This window comes from Euprymna scolopes, chromosome 15, assembly GCF_053919585.1.
Source record: "Euprymna scolopes isolate OS-2025 chromosome 15, ASM5391958v1, whole genome shotgun sequence".
Lineage (NCBI taxonomy): Eukaryota > Metazoa > Mollusca > Cephalopoda > Sepiida > Sepiolidae > Euprymna > Euprymna scolopes.
Window position 1 is genome coordinate 48,453,729 of NC_136496.1, and position 16,967 is coordinate 48,470,695.

General features: G+C 33.3%; 1 protein-coding gene and 1 pseudogene across 2 annotated transcripts in view; both read right to left on the reverse strand.

Annotated features, from left to right (window-relative positions):
* Nucleotides 1–2,478: 2,478 nt before the first annotated feature.
* LOC145293820 (metalloreductase STEAP3-like) overlaps nucleotides 2,479–16,967 on the reverse strand; it is a 514,618-nt gene continuing 500,129 nt past the window's right edge. The window contains exon 2 of one of the 2 annotated variants that reach the window (XM_080140448.1): nucleotides 2,479–5,879. In XM_080140448.1, coding sequence (XP_079996574.1) covers nucleotides 4,479–5,864 — 1,386 coding nt within the window. In that variant the 5' untranslated portion in view covers nucleotides 5,865–5,879 and the 3' untranslated portion in view covers nucleotides 2,479–4,478. The remainder of the gene's footprint in view (nucleotides 5,880–16,967) is intronic. The other variant, XM_080140447.1, reaches the window with a different exon arrangement.
* Nucleotides 10,545–10,678, reverse strand: LOC145294416 (U2 spliceosomal RNA; annotated as a pseudogene).

The following is a 16,967-nucleotide window of genomic DNA, read 5'->3' on the forward strand; positions in this document are numbered from 1 at the left end:
ATTTTAAAAGGCAATGCAGGGAAATGATGCCGGAAAACTGAATAATAGGAATAAACAAAAACAATGGAAATGTTTTTGAATCTGTAGGTAACAATTATTTTATCACTATTTTTTTCTCAATTTACAAAGTGCATACCGGTATAATTCTAACATTTCTGAGCATAACCTCTTCATCAAAGTTTCCTGGGAAACATATGCATAGTACGTTGTACTAGTACTGCTACAGACAAAATTTAACAAACAGGTCAGAAGTTAAAATTACGGAAAAGTTTCCAACTGATGTTTGGAACTAGCAGACTTTTATTTTCTTCGACTGCAAACATACCAAATATATCCTTTCCACTTCATCTATTATTAAACTTTTCCCATACTATAGGATAAACTATATAAGTTTTCATGTCTCATAATCTAATTACCATTATCACACAGTATGTATTATCATTAGAGACCCTTGTCCCACCCTTGTATGAAGCAGATGAAGTGGAAGAAGGCAGGGTGAATGAAGACAAAAAGATACACAAGAGGAGAGTAGGAAGAAGAGAGGAGGGAACTTTAGTGCGTATTAGAAAAATTATAAAATGTTCACTAAAAGCCATGGTAAAAGTTATAGAAAAACCAAGCATCGAAATCAATTTAAATCAAAAATAAAAATAAAATGTTCAATTTTATTACTTTTGAAAGCATAGTCACTTTTAGGTAAAATTGACTGAAGGTATCCAATGGTCACGTGACTCGTGTTTATGTAAAAATCGAATTTGAATGAAACTTAAATGAAATAAATACAGTACAATTTTCAGATACTGTCAAGATTTCCTCAAGATGTTTTAATATTTTTTTTACCTTGATATTTTAAGTCGAAATCGTTCCTTATTTAAAAAAATATGACCTAACAGCATAAAAACCATTCTTATTATCTATACACAATTTAGGTTGTTTGGTTTTTACATAAACACAATTCACGTTATCCACTGGCAGCCATCGAATACTCTCGATCAATTTTACCGATCTATAATGCAAATCTCACTTCTCTGTTTAAATATATGTATGTATGTATGTATGTATGTATGTATGTATGTATGTATGTATGTATGTATGCGATCACATGGAGATCAATCTTTCTTTGATGGGGAAAACAATGCGGGGCACAGATGTTCTGTTTGCTCTGTGGTCTGTAAATCGAGTGGAGGTGTGAAGCGTCATATGAGCGTCCACAGTAGAGCAGAACCGGTTGGCATCCCTCAATCTCAGCTTAAGTGTGACCTTTGTAACAGACTGTGTAAGAGCAGGGCTGGTCTGAAGAGCCACCTTCGTTCCCACAGTAGATAGAAATTGATGCATCTTGATCACATCTCCACTACATGTGGAGATGTGATCAAGATGCATCAATTTCTATATATATATATATCAATGTATATATGTATGTGTGTGTATATATATATATATATATATATATATATATGTATATATATATATATATGTATATATATATATATATATATATATAACTATTTCATTTACTCACATAAAATTAATATACGAAAGTATAGATTTATGCGTAGAGTTTAAGTATTTACTTCAAAAGTGCTCAATACATAGGTAGAGCTAGTTAGTAATTTATAGAATATATATGGCGATTAAGCTACACTGAATATTCGGCGTTTCATCCACTCTAGGATTCGTCAGGCTTATGCGCGAATTCTGTGGTTGTTTCTCGTTTTTATATGGTCCTCTTTTGTTGAGGATTTTAGTTAGCCAATCAGCTTTCTAGTATCCACCGCGCCCCTTCCTATCAGCCAATAGGCATGCATTTTATCGAACAAAGGATCTGTTTTAGAACTAGGTTACTGGTTTAAGGCAGTCGTTTTCCTCCTTTTTTTATATATATATAAATATACACATGTGTACATACATACATACATACATGCACACATATACATATATATATATATGTGTGTGTGTGATCGTTAAACAAAAAAAAAGTCATTTTTAGGCTCATGGAGGGAGTAGCACTCGTCTGACAAGACGTTGCAATCACCATGTATGTATGTATGTATGTATGTATTTATGTATGCCTAAAACTTTCGACAGAGGCAACAGATTTTGATGGGGTCGGTATATTGAAGCTTGGTCCTTCATATGACAAATATCGAAAAATTGGCCAAAAACATTAATTCCTTCAACCTCGACTGGGCACTTTCCTACAAGGGATCGCTTTTTTCGCCGATATTTTCGAAAGCCATCCTCTCTTTTCAATTGACTAGCCTTAATTTAAACCTTCGCCACTTCCAGTTTGGCGATGGACGCAACGGCTAAGACGTTGCTATTTTTCCACGTTTTTCCCTCCTTGCGGTACGGGTTCGAGCCTACCTGCCAACTGCCACTTTTTTTTTTCTTTTTTGCTTAACACATACCTCCAAACACCCGAGCAACGCCGGGCACCCAGGCTAGTTCTTAATAGAAAACAAATCAACAAACTAATTTTTAAAGAGAAGCAAAGCATTATGATAAATTTTATTTTAAAATGAAAAAAAGTGTACAGGTTGGGTTTATATAAAAAAAAAACATTACAGAATATTGCATCAAAGACAGATCGTTACATGTTTTATGTCAATATTTATTTGAAAAACTATACTAGGTGCAACTACACTATAATAGCGAAATTTTAGATTTTTAGTTCTCCGACAAAAGGAGAGTGAACCTGTAAATTCACCCTTGTCCGTTCGTCCGTTCGTCCGTCCGTTTGTCTGAACTTTTCTCAATAACTACGCCTTGGAATTTTTTTGAAATTTTGCACAAGCATTAAACATGATATGAGTAAGAAAGTAACAGAACGGATTTTCTGGGAAAACTTCAGCCCCCACCCCCACCCCACCGAGATGCCTTTGGGATTAAAATGGCTAAAATTGACACTTTTGTGCTTATTAAAAAAAAAATTGATGCCTTGGATTTTTATAAAACTTTCTGGAACGTTGTAACTAACTGATTTCTTTATAATTTTGTTTGTCTATACTTCACGATAAATCTATTAAAAACACTCCATTTTGGGGACTATTTTACCATATTTGTCCCAAATTTTATGTGTATGTCTATTTAGCAGTTTTTCATGGTGCTAAACTCAAATTTAAATATGTTAAGGCCATGGGGACTTTTGGGGCTAAATGGGGGGGGGGGCGGCAAATGATGGACTTAGTTATTTCTTTCTTTTTTTTTTTCATGGTGCAGAACTCAAATTTACATATGCTAAGACCTAAAACTACACCGTTTGTTCATTTTCAACAGGATTTGACGTCCCCTGGGGACTTTGGGGACATTTTCTTTTTTTGCCTCGTTCACTGTGCACTCATGGGGGACCATGCATGCTTCATTTGTTAATATTGAATTTCAAGGCAAACTAATCTCTAATTGTCATGTTACAGTAACAAATATATCCAAAAATAATTTTTAAAAACTATAATGGAGAAAAAAATTATTAAAGAGAACATTTTTTGACAAAAAGCGCGAAAATAAAATCTTTGGCTAAAAAAACACCGAAGAGTTCCCAAGGGAGGTAAATAAAGTAAAGGGCGGCAACTATTTATAATTTTTTAAATAAATTATGCTTTTGCCTTGTTTTTAGGTTAACTGAACTACTCTCCTTATGTCACGACTTCACAAAGACATATGGTAAAGGTTTTTTTAAGATAATAATCGAAAATTTGTGTTTGCTTTTGTAAATAATGTGGCAATATTTAAGTATTTCTGACATGGCAGTTAAGTAAATATCATTGATTTTAGTTAAAATTATACAAAAAGGTCAGTAGATACCATTGTTTGCTCTTTTAATCGTTTTTTCCCCCGAATTTCGCTATTATCGTGTAAGTTACACTTTATTTTAATAAATTACCTCCTTTGTTTCTTTTATAGCGTAATTGACTGTCTCACTCAGACACGTCTTAATCACTGGGCAATACATTTATTTGGAAAAGGCAAAGGTCTTATTTCATCCTCATTACACAAAAAGTTTTACTGAAAAACGTAGAGAGCTTTCCACATAGCGTAAAAAAATAAACGTTGCATTTTGTTAAGTCATAAATATACTTTTGCTTGCATAAATTCCTTTATATTATAATTTTCAATGCATGTCATTAGTCTTTGTCTTGCGTAATTTCTTAATTTTTTAAAACAAAACTATGGTTACTTGAAGAAAATCCTGTAGATAAAATGTTGAAGCAAATTGTATAGGAAAACAAATCGTTAAAGTAAATATTATAGAAATCAAAACATTAAAACAGATGAAATTAAAGTGTATTTTATAGGAAAAAAGGTGCTAAAGTGAATTGTATAGGAATACAAAAAGTGAAATTTTATGCAAATCTGGGCGTTATCCAAAGCTTTGTGGAAAACAAAGTATTACTTAATATTTTGTATAGAACGATATATCACGTCTGCGGCTAGTTGTATTCAAAATCTAGAACGTACACGCACATAGCGTCTGTGCTCTATACAGGCGTTATGGCCATCAGGCTAACATTGTTTTCATCACCGGTGGCCACTTTTTGCCATGGTGTTTTCATTTCACAGCCTTTTCGGATTCTCTGCAACGGTATGTACAAGCAAGGTAGCAAAAGAATCAATTTCAACAACAGCACGAGGATTGGAAGCAGACAGGAGATGAAAGTGAAAGATCTCAATAGTAAAAACACCTCAGTGATCCTTAACCAGTAGCGTATCCCTAAAATCAGAATATGAGCTAACACCAATGACAAGCAAAGGTACCCGAGGTAAGATTGTAGAAAGGTGAATTCCATCCAGTTCAACCGTGTAGATATCGAAGGTATAGACGACACAGCTAATATCGCCATTGTGATATAAGATAGAATTCCCATGAGCAACATTATTTCTCCGATATAAAAGAAACGAAATTCACTCGGAACCGGAATGGTAACGTTCGTGTTCACGGTGTACATCTTGTAGTCGATCTCGTAGAAATGACCCAAGTTCCAGGAGGCGAGCACACAAACCGAGATTAATACGTGGAAAGTTGCAAAAAAGAATGACCACAGTCCGAGCTGTTTCCGTGACTTCATCCACTTGTCGAGCCAGTTTGGAAACCGTGTATGTTTGTTACCATGGTAGAGTTGGAAGAAAGCAGCGAATTCGCCCGGTAGATAGCAACACGCCAAGAGACTTACTGATGTCGTACACACGGCCGGGTTAAGTCGAGTCAGTGGGTACTCGCTCCAGATGATCTTCTCCCGCATAAACATCCGTGCGATCGTCCACATGGTGTAAACAAAGAAAAGTCCCCAAGCGAACGCTGTCGGTCCAGCCCATTCAGGAAACAACCGACCAGTCTCGCTTTCAATGGCATGGGCTGCGCTTAGGTTGCCCCGATCAACTGGTGTGAAGCCGATATCGCGCGTAAGCTGCATGACGGCCAATTTCGCTTCTATGTCGTCGCTGCATATATGGACGTCTTTGCTCCCTCCGAAACTCTCAGACTGGAGAGCCCAGGCCGACAAACCATTAAAAGCCTTCACTACTCTCGCACCTGTCTCGGAAAAAAGAAATTCAGCATTTGAGATGTCGACTCGGCTACAGTTAGAAACATCGACCAAGATTTTGTCTTTAAGTTTGTCTTTAAATCGAGACAGCATTTTATAGTTGGTCGGGTGTATGGCTACGATGATAAGGTCCGAATCGGCGATGCAGTCCATAAGGTCTAACACTGTGGTCTTCGATAAATTGGGGTCGATGCATTCGAGGTGCCGATGGGTGGGGTCCCGACTACCCATCACCACTTCCAGATTAGCCAACTGCGCCCTGATAGTGAACGCCCGTCCAAAATCTCCGGTACCGATGACACCCAATTTCTTTGCCGCCATTGTGTTCGAACGTACCTAAAAAAGAAAAGAAACGTTTAGACACAACGTGCAGTTTGCCGCCATTTTAAATCCGTCCAAGCAGCTCTAGTGACGAAATTTTGGGTTCGTCACCAAAATCCGTTTTTCTTGGTAACAAAAAAGAAAAAAAAAGGGGAAAAAAGCATTTATGGCAAATTTCTCGGAAAAGAGTACTAGTAGAAATGAGCAAAAGAAATACAGACCCGAATAAGTTTAAAATGATCCAAGTTTATTAAAACAAAAAGTTATCGATTGCTTTTATTTCCCAAGGCTGGGATTAAAAAACCCTTAAGGAAACATTTAAAAATACATAAAAAAAAAAATACAAAAAAAGACATCAATCCTTACTTACAAGAAATGCTGAAAGAAAAGAACATATAAAAAACGGAAAACAGTCCTTGTTTAGAATTCAGTCCTTTTAACAAAATGTTCAGTCTTTCTTTGACAAAATGTTCTTTTTTTTTTTTCTTTTCCAAAAGGAAGGAAACTTCGGTTGAAAAATCTTTCAAAGAGGGGACTTCCTTTCTAGGGGCGATATTCTGCTCGTCTCGTCGGCGAAATTAAATTTTGTTCTTCTTAGAAAAGAACTCCTCAACACACGGTAGTTTCCTTTGTTAGTCCTTTGAGAATAATAATTTACCAGTTGTAAGACTCGATTGCCTTTTAATAACCGGTATTAATCTTCCAGTCGTAAGACCTTGTTGTCTTATAATGACTGAGAATAAAATAACGTTAATATTTTAGTACCAATCTATGGAGTTCTAAACAAACGTTTTTCTCTAAAGGAGAGAAATTAAGAAAATTAATTTTAACGTCAAGACCCTTTGACGGAGAATGAAAATAGCCTCCTTCTTCTTGGCCGGCTAGGTTCAAACTGACGAAAACGGGCAAAAACCCTTTCCTCCTCCTCCTCCTCCTCCTCCTCCTCCTCCTCCTCCTCCTCCTCCTCTCCAGAGGGTAGGAGTGGGGCTGGCTGCTAGAAAGCGAACTATACCGATGCTGATGATGATGGAAGTGACCTGCCGGTCAAAGAATGCGTTCCTTGACCCAAATGCGGAGATGTTGAATGGGTATAAATAAAAAAAAAATAAATAAAAATTATTTCTCTATTAAAAATTTCAACACTAGAAGAGGCTTTGTTCGTCCGATTGTCCGTCGGTCTCGCGTCAGTTCAAAAACATTGAATAGATTCAGTTTGTTTTAAATGCATCCAAATATTTCTATAAGAGGTTCTGTCAGTTGAGAAATCTGTTATGCTTAACTTCGAAATAGCGGAAAACACAAACAAATAAAATAAGCGTGAATAAATACTCAGAAGACTGGACATCAGAGTTGGGGAGGAGGAAAGTGTAAGACCCAACACAGACTTTGACTTAGATTCCCACTCTGGCTCCTACGATTCCAAAATCCCTATTGCGACGCCTAGAATTCCAAAATATCCAGTTTCCACTCGACTCTGTAATGTAAAGCCTTTCCAATATTCTGATTGTATGTTGATTCGGTACTTGTATAGAATACGAACCGTGTTATTTTTCAAGTAAAATTTAATTCTTACGGTATCTTTTGTTTATTGAATTGTTAGCTGAAAGTATAGAATAGTTATAAAACGCCCTCCACTCCCCACGATAAGATTGGATTTCTCTATAATAATGTTAATATATCGGTACGATCCGTATTCTGCACAAGTAATGTTGATTCTATAGAGATTACACTATTCTAAACCGACTCCTAGCATTTTTATAACTCCTTCCGAAATCTCCGACATTTTCAGACCCCAACTCTGTGAGGTTACGATCAGGATTCGGTTCTGGGCTTCGGGAAGGAGTGAGTCACTCACTCGCTCAACAACAGAACGTTTCTGCCCTCTTCTTTTCCAATCGACCACACCTGGCCTCTCGCCAGGTATCACACCGCACAATCTGAACGTCAGCAACACGAAATACTTTTTAAGAGAAGATGTTCACGACTCATTTCTTTCTGTGTCCCTTGAAGGGAATTTTTCCCGGCTTTTATATCCTCCTATTAGTGGCGGCTCGTGCCTGAGATTAGTGGGGGTGCTGCTTCAAAAATTTTACGTATTTTTTTAATATTGTGTAAAGGAATTCGAATATATAAATAAATATTTAATCAAATAATAAACAAACATTCAAATAAATATTCAAATATATAACAAAGACAAATAATCAATCAGAAATGGATAATACGCAAAAACGTTTTTATTAAAAAGATTTTTTTTTAATTATGTACACTTTACAGAATAAAAATAATATATATATTTATTCCTTTTAAACTTTTCAGATTAAATAAAAGTTTGCGTTTTTTTTTGTTTTGTTTTTTTGCAAACAAACGAAAAACATTTTTAAAAATAACTTATTTTTTTATAATAACAAAAAAGAAAAACTTTGAAATTTACCTGCCTCCCTACGACGGTTAATTTAGGAGTTTACTATTTGAAAATAGCGTTTTATTTAATAACAGTTTTATTTACAAAATTTATTTTTAAAGACGTATTTATAACAAAACGTATTTGTAAATAAAATGCAAAATAAAAAAGTTTACATTTTTATATAGTGAGCAAACAAACAAAAATATTTAAAAATACAAAATTTTATTTACAAATCTTTTAACAACTTGCTTTTTATATAAAAAGAACAAACTTGGCTATTTGCTGACCTTCCCATGCCGGTAAAGATCGACATAAAGTGAAGATTTATTATAAGAAAATAGGATGTCATATATAAGCATTATAAAACATCAAATTTTAATGTAGCTTTCTTCCCCAAAAAACAAAAAATTAAAATTGTCTCGGTCCAGAAGGATTTCTAATTACTTTTTTTAATGCGTATTATCTGACCCATCTACTAACAAATTCAATGTAAAGTTTAAAAATGCATAATTATAAAAAACTGTGTTTTTTTTTTACTTACAAACACATTTTAATTAAAAAATCTTGTGTAAAAAATCCATTTTTCAAAGTGTAAAACTTCTAACATTGTCCTTGTCGGAGGCAAATAAATGCTAATTTTTTTTATATCTAAAACATACACGTTAAAAAGATTTCTAACTAAAATGTATTTTCAACATAAACTGTTTCTTCGCTTTTTTGCTTCTAGGAAAAAATGTAAACAGTTTTTTTTTTTTTTTTTGTAAAGTTTAGTTGTTGCAAAATAAATAGCATTTAAAACTACTTTAAAGAAACAAACAAAAAGGCAGGTAGATGGAAAAGTAACTTTATTTTTATGGCAAGATTTATTTATTGTATATTTGGTTTTTACTCTTAGCCGCGTGTTAGCTTCACTGCTAAATTCCCGAATACTTTTAATAAATAAAAATAAACAGTTTCTGCATATTATATATTTCCGTCTGCTACCGACTTAAATCGCAATGCTAAAAGTGTGCGTATTTAAAAAAAAATAGCACAATATTTTATGTACAAGAACACGTTATGTGCAGATTTTAATAATAATTTTAAAAAATATAAGTAAACCTCCTTTTTTTTTCAATAACAATGTTATCATATCTATACAGGCGCATACTCTAAGCAAACCACGAATTTCACGACATGGAGCTGCGCGAAGCGACAGTTCCTCAAGAGGCTTTCATCATCATCATCATCATCATCTATATATATAAAAGGCAAAAATCGGTGTGTATGTATGTATGTATGTATGTATGTATGTATGTTTGTTTGTAACGCTAAAACTTTTGAAAGACGGAACCAGAGTTGACAAATTTGGTATCATATTGCACCTTGATCACCCGGATGACAAATATCGAAATTTCACGTCAAACGGACCAGTAGAAAGGGGTCAACTGATCGTTTTTCTCCTAGGGGGGCCCCCCAAAAAACCTGTCATTTTACCGTTATTCAATACGTGTCACGTGACGTGACGTCAGCTCAAACTTTTGACAGACACAACCAAAGTTGACAAATTATGTATCATATTGAACCTTGATCACCCGCATGACAAATATCGAAATTCCACACCAAACGGACCATTAAAAGGGGGTGAACTGATCATTTCTCTCCTAGGGGGGCCCCCAAAAAAACCTGTCATTTTAATGTTAATATTACATAATCCAAAAACGCTTAGTCATGTCACGTGACGTGACGTCAACATCCAGTAATGGCGAACAAATGTAAACAAACACTTTGTTTTACCGATACTTTTGTAATTTCTCTTCTGCTTTGTTCTAGAGATTATTAAACTCCATGACAATGTCTCCAGCGTATTTAACTGGTTAAAAATAGTATTTATACAAGAGTTTTAACGAAAAATATCAGGAAAAAATGTACAGGAATAAAAAAAAATTCAGCTTTCAAAATATTCGTCGATAAAAAAACCGATCTTTATATTTACGCTAGCCATTTTGTATATTACCACGTGACCTGCTATCTCTTAAACTGGAGGGGGGGGGATCCACTTGAATCCAACAAAACCAGTAATTTTTTTTTTCTATTATATATACATCATTTTCTATAAAATTAAGTGTAGACTTTATAATTAAAACAAAAAATGTTATTCATACTAAAAAAAAAAAAACGCTTAGTCATGTCACGTGACGTGACGTCAACATCCACTAATGGCGAACAATTGTACCTATTTACTATGCCTCCCCACGGGACAGAGTTAGACACCAGGGTCGTTTTTTAACGTGGAGAAAAGGTACAAAAATAAAAATTGTCTCAGTCGTGGAGGATTTCTCTTCCACCGAAAGAGAACAAGAAATAGAAGTGCAGCATCTGAAGAACAGATACTACACTTTGATCTTGACCAAAAGGCCAAGAATGCGAACAATTGTAAATAACAACTTTTTTCACAAAACCAACACCGTCTTTCTTTTTTTTCTCTCTCTTTCTCTCTCTCTCTCACCCACTTACTCTTCCCTCTCTCTCACCCTCTTTCTCTTGACGTCACACCACTGTTAAACTGTGGGGGGGGAACACATTCCCAGGCATTATCTCCTATAGATGCACATTTTATTAGAAATTCAGCTTTCAAAATATTAGACGATAATAAAAATATAAAACCAACACCCTCTTTCTCTTTTCTCTCTCTCTCTCACCAACTTACTCTTCTCTCTCTCTCACCCTCTTTCTCTTGACCTCCTACTACTGTTAAACTGTGTGTGTGTGGGGGGGGGGAAGAGGCAGCTTGAAAACCAACAAAAACAGTGCACAGTTTCCCAAGCATTTGGGGTGGGAAGGGGGGGAAGAAGCCGAGTGCACAGTTTCGTGTGAGAGAGAGAGAACAATTCTCAACCTATATACTCAACAAATTTTTTATCTACAGATTTGAAAGTTTGTATATAGGGTATTCAGACATATGGAAATATATCTAGCATAATCTATCTATTATATCTATAAAAGTGAAAATGTGTGTGTGTGTGAGGTAGCCAGAGAGAGAGAGAGAGAGAGAGAGAGAGAGAGACAACAATTCTCAACCTATATATTCAATACATTTTTTATCTACAGATTTGAAAATTTGTATATAGGGTATTCAGACATATGGAAATATATCTAGCATAATCTATCTATTATATCTATAAAAGTGAAAATGTGTGTGTGTGTGTGTGTGTGTGCGTAAGAGAGAGAGAGAACAATTCTCAACCTATATACTCAACGTATTTTTATCTACGGATTTTAAACTTTGTATATAGGGTATTCAGACATATAGAAATATATCTAGCATAATCTATACATTATATCTATAAAAGTGAGAATGTGAGTGTGTGAGAGAGAGAGAACAATTCTCAACCTATATATTCAACAAATTTTTTACCTACAGATTTGAAAATTTGTATATTGGGTATTCAGACATATGGAAATATATCTAGCATAATCGATCTATTATATCTATAAAAGTCAGAATGTTTGCGTGTGGTTGTGTGTGTAAGGTTGCGAGAGAGAGAGAGAGAACAATTCTCAACCTATCTATTCAATAAATTTGTTATCTACAGATTTGACCATTTGTATATAGGGTATTCAGACATATGGAAATATATCCAGCATAATCTATCTATTATATCCATAAAAGTGAGAATGTGTGCGTGAGAGAGAGAGAGAGAGTAAGTACAATTCTCACCCTATATATTCAACAAATTTTTTATCTACCGATTAGAAAATTTGTATATAGGGTATTCAGACATATGGAAATATATCTAGCATAATCTATCTATTATATCTAGAAAAGTGAGAATGTGTGTGAAAGAGAGAGAGAGAAGAGAGAGAGAGAGAGAGAGAGAGAACAATTCTCAACCTATATATTCAACTAATTTTTATGTACAGATCTGAAAATTTGTATACAGGGTATTCAGACATATGGAAATATATCTAGCATAATCTATTATATCTATAAAAGGTAGAATGTGTGTGTGTGTGTGTGTGAGTGAGTGAGTGAGTGAGAGAGAGAGAGAGAGAACAATTCTCAACCTATATACTCAACAAATTTTGTATCTACAGATTTGATAATTTGTATATAGGGTATTCAGACATAAGGAAATATATCTAGCATAATCTATCTATTATATCTATAAAAGTGAGAATGTGTGTGAAAGAGAGAGAGAGAGAGAACAATTCTCAACCTATATATTCAACAAATTCTATCTTTACAGATTTGAAAATTTGTATATAGGGTATTCAGACATTTGGAAATATATCTAGCATAATCTATTATATCTATAAAAGTGAGAATGTGTGTGTGAGAGAGAGAGAAAGAACAATTCTCAACCTATATACTCAACAAATTTTGTATCTACAGATTTGATAATTTGTATATAGGGTATTCAGACATAAGGAAATATATCTAGCATAATCTATCTATTATATCTATAAAAGTGAGAATGTGTGTGAAAGAGAGAGAGAGAGAGAACAATTCTCAACCTATATATTCAACAAATTCTATCTTTACAGATTTGAAAATTTGTATATAGGGTATTCAGACATTTGGAAATATATCTAGCATAATCTATTATATCTATAAAAGTGAGAATGTGTGTGTGAGAGAGAGAGAAAGAACAATTCTCAACCTATATACTCAACAAATTTTTTATCTACAGATTTAAAAATTTGTATATAGGGTATTCAGACATATAGAAATATATCTAGCATAACCTATCTATTATATCTATAAAATGACCATGTGTGTGTGTGTGAGAGAGAGAGAGAGAGAGTCAGAGAGAGAGAGAGAACAATTTTCAGCGTGTGTGTGTGTGAGAAAGAGAGAGAGAGAAAGAGAGGAAGGAAAATTCTCACCCTATATATTCAACAAATTTTTTATCTACATATTAGAAAATTTGGATATAGGGTATTCAGACGTATGGAAATATATCTAGCATAATCTATCTATTATATCTATAAAAGTGAGAATGTGTGTGTGAGAGAGAGAGAAAGAGAGAGAGAGAGAACAATTCTCAACCTATATATTCAACTAATTTTTTATCTACAGATTTGAAAATGTGTATATTGGGTATTCAGACATATGTAAATATATCTGGCATAATCTATGTATTATATCTATAAAAGTGTGAATGTGAGTGATGGAAAGAGCAAAAAATTCTCAACCTATATAACCTATAAAAGTGAGAATATGTGTATGAGAGAGAGAGAGAGAGAACAATTCTCAACCTATATATTCCACACATTTTTGGGCACAGATTTGGAAATTTGTATATAGGGTAGGCAGACATATAGAAATATATCTAGCATAATCTATCTATTATATCTATAAAAGTGAGAACTTGTGTGTGTGTGTGTGTGTGTGAGAGAGAGAGAGAACAATTCTTAACCTACATACTCAACAAATTTTTTACCTACAGTTTAGAAAATTTGTATATAGGGTATTCAGACATATGGAAATATATCTAGCATAATCTATCTATTATAACTACAAAAGTTAGAATGTGTGTGTGAGAGAGAGAGAGAACAATTCTAAACCTATATATTCAACAAATTTTTTATCTACAGATTTGAAACTTTGTATATAGGGTATTCAGACATATGGAAATATATCTAGCATAATCTATCTATTTTATCTATAAAAGTGAGAATGCGTGTGTGTGAGATAGCGAGAGAGAGAGAGAGAGAAAAAGAGAGAGATAAAAATTCTCAACCTATACATTCAACAAATTTTTTATCCACAGATTTGAACATTTGTATATAGGGTGTTCAGACATATAGAAATATATCTAGCATAATCTATCTATTATATGTATAAAAGTGAGAATGTGTGTGTGTGTGAGAGAGAGGACAATTCTCAACCTATGTATACAACAAATTTTTTATCTACAGATTTCAAAATTTGTATATTGGGCATTCAGACATATTTCAATATATCTGGCATAATCTGTCTATTATATCTATAAAAGTGAGAATGTGTGTGATAGAGAGAGAGAGAACAATTCTCAACCTATATACTCAACAAATTTTTTATCTACAGATTTGAAAATTTGTATATAGGGTATTCAGACATATGGAAATATATCTAGCATAATCTATTATATCTATAAAAGTGAGAATTTGTGTGTGTGTGTGAGAGAGAGAGAGAGAGAGAGAAGAATTCTCAACCCATATACTCAACAAATTCTTTATCTACAGATTTTAAAATTTGTATATAGAGTATTCATACAAATAGAAATATATCTAGGATAATCTTTCTATTATATCTATAAAAGTGAGAATGTGTGTGTGTGTGAGCGAGAGAGAGAGAGAGAGAGAGAGAGAGAGAGAGAGAGAGAGAGAGAGAGAGAGAACAGTTCTCAACCTATACATTCAACAAATTTTTATATATAGGGTATTCAGAAATATCGAAATATATCTAGCATAATCTATTATATCTTTAAAAGTTAGAATGTGTGTGTGTGAGAGATAGAGAGAACAATTCTCAACCTATGCACTCTACAAATTTTTTATCTACAAATTAGAAAATTTGTATATAGGGTATTCACACATATGGAAATATATCTAGCATAATCTATCTATTATATCTATAAAAGTTAGAATGTGTGTGTGTGAGGTAGCCAGAGAGAGAGAGAGAGAGAGAGAGAGTAAGAACAATTTTCAACCTATATATTCAACAAATATTTGATCTACAGATTAGAAAATTTGTATATAGGGTATTCAGACATATGGAAATATATCTAGCATAATCTATCTATTATATCTCTAAAATTGAGAATGTGTGTGTGAGAGAGAGAGAGAGAACAATTTTCAACCTATATACTCAACAAATTTTTTTATCTACAGATTTGAAAATTTGTATATAGGGTATTCAGACATATGGAAATATATCTAGAGTAATCTATCTATTATATCTATAAAAGTGAGAATGCGTGTGTGTGTGAAAGAGAGCGACACAGAACAATTCTCAACCTATATATTCAACAAATTTTTTATGTACAGATCTGAAATATCACATTTGTATAGAAGTAGAAATCCTGATACCTACTCTGATACCTAATAAAAGAAAGGACACTCTTTAGGGCGGATTTTGATTATAACAAGTCACTAATTAGAAATTATAATAAACATTCTAATAATTTAAGAATTTTACCAAAATAAAATTGCATGGTAATCACCCAATTTCTGCCACAAAATTTTGATTGGCAGAACTCATAAACATAAAATATATATTTTCTAATTTCATCTTTTTTTTTTCTTTTTACATAATCTGGTTTGATGTTTTCCCAAATATTCAAATCACTATATTTTGCTGCTTAATATCAAATACAGCAACTGAGTTATTTTTATGCATCAAACAATTACATTTTACTCATTCATCCAAACTAATCACTGAACATCAATTTCATATTTTCTTCACTAAAATATTACTGTGCTTGATGTCATCAAGTGGAGCGGATCATTTTTTTTTCATTTGTTCACACATTTTTCCAATTTATATATATTTTAAAGATTCTTAGCCTATGTCATTGCATACCAATCTGTTTATTAAAAGTTAAGGTTCACTGTAAACACATATGTTACACCAAAATAAAAACGCTTCAGATAATGTCTTGATATTCAATTCAGTTTCTCACATGACATCTTATGAAGTTAGTAGAAATGTTACAGACTTTTGAATCTCAAACACTTTCAATACTGTGCACTGATATTTTCTTTTTTGCAATATAAGCACATTCATGATTTTTTTTACAAACGTTAAAAACTTTCACATTGTGTAGCAATATACTGAAACAATTATAAAAATATTTGTTTTTATTTTGAATGATGCAGGGCATCTGAAGAGAGATTTTTCTAACAAAATGAAAGTATAATTTTTAGCAATAGGTATCTAGGAAAAGGCCACTACATATGTTATAAGTTCCAAATTTCCACAACCTGGCAAATACTGGTACATGCTAGCAAATTTAGATTTGCAATTACAGAATATGATTCTAATTTTTTCCTTTGCTCTTTATTCTAACACTACACTAAGTTTACTGTGTTATTTCGCTACAGTTGATATTGTGTAGAACAATAAGAAAATCATAGTGAACAATGCATTCAACAAAATTTCACACACATTTCTAGATACCTATATCTAATAAGTTCAAAAGAAAGGACACACTTAGGGAGGTATTTTGGTGGTCAAGTCACTAAAAAGAGATTAGCTGGTTTCCCGGCATAGCCTAGGATATAATAAAGATTGACTGAAATACATGTTCTAGCTGGTTTCTAGGCGTTGCCAGGGATGTAATATAGACACATTATGTTGTATATTACCTGTTCTCTTCTCCCTAAGGTAAAACAATTTCATATACATGCTGTAAATTACCTATGCTAGGGATAGGATAAAACATGAACAATACCAGTCCTAGGGTAGATAAAACAAATAATACATAGAGATGAAAGATTCCTCTCCCCTAAGAATCAAACATATGTTCAATATCTGCTTTTGTTTTTTCATTGTTTATACGGTCCCGAGCAACGCCGGGTAGCCCTGCTAGTCTATATATATAAAAGGCAAAAATCGGTGTGTATGTATGTATGTATGTATGTATGTATGTTTGTTTGTAACGCTAAAACTTTTGAAAGACGGAACCAGAGTTGACAAATTTGGTATCATATTGCACCTTGATCACCCGGAT